This window comes from Chiloscyllium plagiosum, chromosome 30 (assembly GCF_004010195.1).
Source record: "Chiloscyllium plagiosum isolate BGI_BamShark_2017 chromosome 30, ASM401019v2, whole genome shotgun sequence".
Classification (NCBI taxonomy): Eukaryota; Metazoa; Chordata; class Chondrichthyes; order Orectolobiformes; family Hemiscylliidae; genus Chiloscyllium; species Chiloscyllium plagiosum.
The window spans coordinates 2,891,545-2,895,479 of NC_057739.1; the positions used below are offsets into that span (position 1 = coordinate 2,891,545).

General features: G+C 54.5%; 1 protein-coding gene across 3 annotated transcripts in view; it reads right to left on the bottom strand.

Moving 5' to 3' along the window:
- Nucleotides 1-1,680, bottom strand: part of trub2 (TruB pseudouridine (psi) synthase family member 2) — a 13,266-nt gene extending 11,586 nt beyond the window's left edge. For all 3 annotated transcript variants that reach the window (XR_006315977.1, XM_043719815.1, XM_043719814.1), the window contains exons 1-2: nucleotides 1,541-1,680; nucleotides 1,148-1,279 (exon numbers count right to left, since the gene is read on the bottom strand). Coding sequence is in view for 2 of the 3 variants with exons in the window: in XM_043719815.1 (XP_043575750.1) it covers nucleotides 1,148-1,279; nucleotides 1,541-1,658 (250 nt within the window). In the remaining variant the exon portion in view is untranslated. The remainder of the gene's footprint in view (nucleotides 1-1,147; nucleotides 1,280-1,540) is intronic.
- Between the last annotated feature and the right edge of the window lie 2,255 nt (nucleotides 1,681-3,935).

The following is a 3,935-nucleotide window of genomic DNA, read 5'->3' on the forward strand; positions in this document are numbered from 1 at the left end:
GGCAGCATCAGGAGGGACAGGCAGGAGGATGGGGGAACACAGCAAGGCTGGCAGCATCAGGAGGGACAGGCAGGAGGCTGGGCGAACACGGCAAACCAGGCAGCATCAGGAGGGACAGGCAGGAGGCTGAGGGAACACAGCAAGGCAGGCAGCATCAGGAGGTGGAGACATCAACCTTTCGGGTGTAACCTACATCTGAAACATTGACGTCTCCACCTCCTGATGCTGCCTGGCTTGCTGTGTTCCTCCAGCCTCCTGTCGGTCTACTTTGGATTCCAGCATCTGCAGTTTTATTGTCTCTTTAAAAAAAAAGTGCAGCAATTCTTCAATAATCTCTTTTTTTCCCCCCAAGCTGTTCTATTTCCCCTTTCAGTTCACAATCAAAAAATACAGAAAGGTATCACGTTTTGTCAAGTATTAGTAGGGTTTCTCTTGATTAGTAAGGCTTAGTAACAGAAGAGTCTATTATTATTGGCAAAACATTTTCAACAATAATGAGCTTTATTAAGGTCGACTAGTATTAACAAGTTATTAATGATTAAAGGAATCGCAGGGCAGCTCCAAGCTGGGAGTGAATCCTGGAATTCCCTCTCTAAGGACAATGTGTCCTCTTATAGCACATGGATGGTTAACGGTTCAAGAAGGCAGCTCACCGCCACCTTCACAAGGACAGTTAGCGATGGGGAATAAATGTTGGTCAGCCAGCAATGCCCACATACCCAAATTAAGTTTTTAAAATTACATACAGCAATATTCTAATTTCCAGCATGAACCTCTGCAATTCTAAGGATGTACTCTAGACCAGAATTAAGGACTGTATTTTTGCACCCACACAGTTTTAATGCCTGTATGCATGCAGGGAGACAGTGAGGACTGTGGATGCTGGAGATCAGAGTCGCGAGTGTGGTGCTGGGAAAGCGCAGCAGGTCAGGCAGCATCTGAGGAACAGGAGAATCGACGTTCCAGGCCCGAAACGTTGATTCTCCTGCTCCTCGGATGCTGCCTGACCTGCTGTGCTTTTCCAGCACCACACTCGCGACCATGAATGCTGAATGCACTCAATCCCCCTCCCATTGATTGCAAGCCCAGAGTTTACAGCACAGTTCACTGCACTCTGTATTCAGTGCCCTTATCCCATCTCCCTTACCTCGTGGGTGACTGGCCAGTACTGGGACTTGGGTTACAGTCAGTTGGGTTTCATTTCCATTCTCATTGTTGATTAAACTTGGCACAAACCGGATTTGCTGCTGAATAACTGGCTGCTCCAAGGTGTTGAGTTCTGTCCCAGGATGAGAAGATACATGGTTAAGGAGATCCCTATCACTGTTCCAAGCAGATATGACAAACGCACACAACACAACAAACCAAAAAGATTGTCTGGGGGAGAAGGGGTTAGGGGTCACAGGCTGGGGTTAAGGGTCAGTGTTAGGGGTCACGGGCTGGGGGTGAGGGTCAGTGTTAGGGGTCACGGGCTGGGGTTAAGGGTCAGTGTTAGGGGTCACGGGCTGGGGTTCAGGGTCAGTGTTAGGGGGGCCCTCACCATTCAGTAGTTTGCTTTCCACGGTGTCTCGAGTCCGTTTCCAGTGAATTCCGGGCGGTTTGTAAACGGCGAACACACCGTGCAGCCTGAGCAGGGCGGAGCGGGAACCGCCGGCCATCCCCCGTCACCTCAGCCCCGGCAGGAACCGCCCCCTCACCCCTGACCACTGACCCCTGACCCCGCCACACGGGCCTCCCGCCGGACGATCATTGGTCTGCCTGACGCGCCGTCCTTGCTCATTGGCCAAGCATCTCCATACAGCGCCCTCTGCCGCTCCGGAGGTATCACTGAGCACACCCCCCCCAACACACAGCGCCCTCTGCCGCTCCGGAGGTATCACTGAGCACACCCCCCCCAACACACAGCGCCCTCTGCCGCTCCGGAGGTATCACTGAGCACACACCCCCAACACACAGCGCCCTCTGCCGCTCCGGAGGTATCTCTGAGCACACGCCCCCAACACACAGCGCCCTCTGCTGCTCCGGAGGTATCACTGAGCACACACCCCCCAACACACAGCGCCCTCTGCCGCTCCGGAGGTATCTCTGAGCACACGCCCCCAACACACAGCGCCCTCTGCTGCTCCGGAGGTATCACTGAGCACACGCCCCCAACACACAGCGCCCTCTGCTGCTCCGGAGGTATCACTGAGCACACGCCCCCAACACACAGCGCCCTCTGCTGCTCCGGAGGTATCACTGAGCACACGCCCCCAACACACAGCGCCCTCTGCTGCTCCGGAGGTATCACTGAGCACACGCCCCCAACACACAGCGCCCTCTGCTGCTCCGGAGGTATCACTGAGCACACGCCCCCAACACACAGCGCCCTCTGCTGCTCCGGAGGTATCACTGAGCACACGCCCCCAACACACAGCGCCCTCTGCTGCTCCGGAGGTATCACTGAGCACACGCCCCCAACACACAGCGCCCTCTGCTGCTCCGGAGGTATCACTGAGCACACACTCCTAACCCACAGCGCCCTCTGCTGCTCCGGAGGTATCACTGAGCACACGCCCCCAACACACAGCGCCCTCTGCTGCTCCGGAGGTATCACTGAGCACACACTCCTAACCCACAGCGCCCTCTGCCGCTCCGGAGGTATCACTACTGCCTTCCCACAACCTCTTGAGTGTGAGTGTGTGGGACCTTGGGTTCATGTCACACTACAGGTGACCCCACTACACACACACACACACACTCCCCCACATACACATGGAGGTTTGAGGGGGTGGGGGGAGTGGGGATTTATATTTGCAAAATTACATTTGCCTTTGGTCAACACGGTCCTGCTCCTCAGATGGTGCCTGACCTGCTGTAACTCCCCAGTGCCACCCCCTCACCCCTGACCCATCCCCAGCCTCTGCAGCCCTCACTGCCTCCTGGTAACCTGTTATCTTCAACATTAAAGCTGCATTGAGGAAGGCCAGAGTTCAACTTCATTTTAAAAATAATTGTAATTTTCTAGATTAAGGACGTAGTGCTGAGTTTTGAGATTAAGGAGCGATTGTGTGCTCTACGTGGAGCCCGAGGCTGAGCAGGTTTGGGGGTTGGTGGGGTATCAGGAGCAGCAAACCCCGAGGAGTGAGAGAGTGTTAGATCCCCATCCCCTCCCGAAATCAGGGAGGGTGTCTCTTTCCCAGGCCCAGGGGTGTCTGCGAAATGGCTGGACTGGAACACGGAAGTGAAGGGGGATGACCTATGGCTGCCAGTGTCCACACTGGGACAGGGGGGTGTGAGGGCAGAGGCACAGCATGAGATTAAAAATCAGCACCTCAAAGCGAGCAATCTCTCAGGGTTATCACCTGAACCACACACCAGTTGACCCAGGAACAACGAGTGATCTGATGGACTGGTGTGGGCAAGAGAGGGGCAGTGGCATCAGAACAAGCTGTAACACTGGGGTGTCGTTGGCATCGGGAGACAAATGTTCCAGGACGTGAATCTTTCAGCCAGGAGACCATGCGTTAGCTCATTCAACAACACACAGGGAACCATTCAACACAGACTGCATGAGGCTGGTGTGAGTGAGTGAGGAGCTTGGGAAAGTGAATGATCTCCAGGTCAGTGGAAGAGTAAAGGCTGTGCCTTGTCGCTGTGAGAAGGAAACAGTGCCACTGCAAAGGGACAAGTGTCCCACTGCAACAAACCTGGACGACCACTATCTGGTCATACCACTCGGACTCTGAAATACTCCAGCCCCTTTCCAAAGGCTGATGAACCAGATGGTGCTGGGCATGTCTCATTGTGTCGTGTAGGTAGCCATCCTCCTGGTGAACAGAGACACGTGGGAAACACACTTGGAGAAACTGCAAGCACTAGCTTTCGGAGCGACGCTCCATCAGGTGGATGAAAGACCACAAGATGAAGGAGCGTCGCTCTGAAAGCTAGTGTGC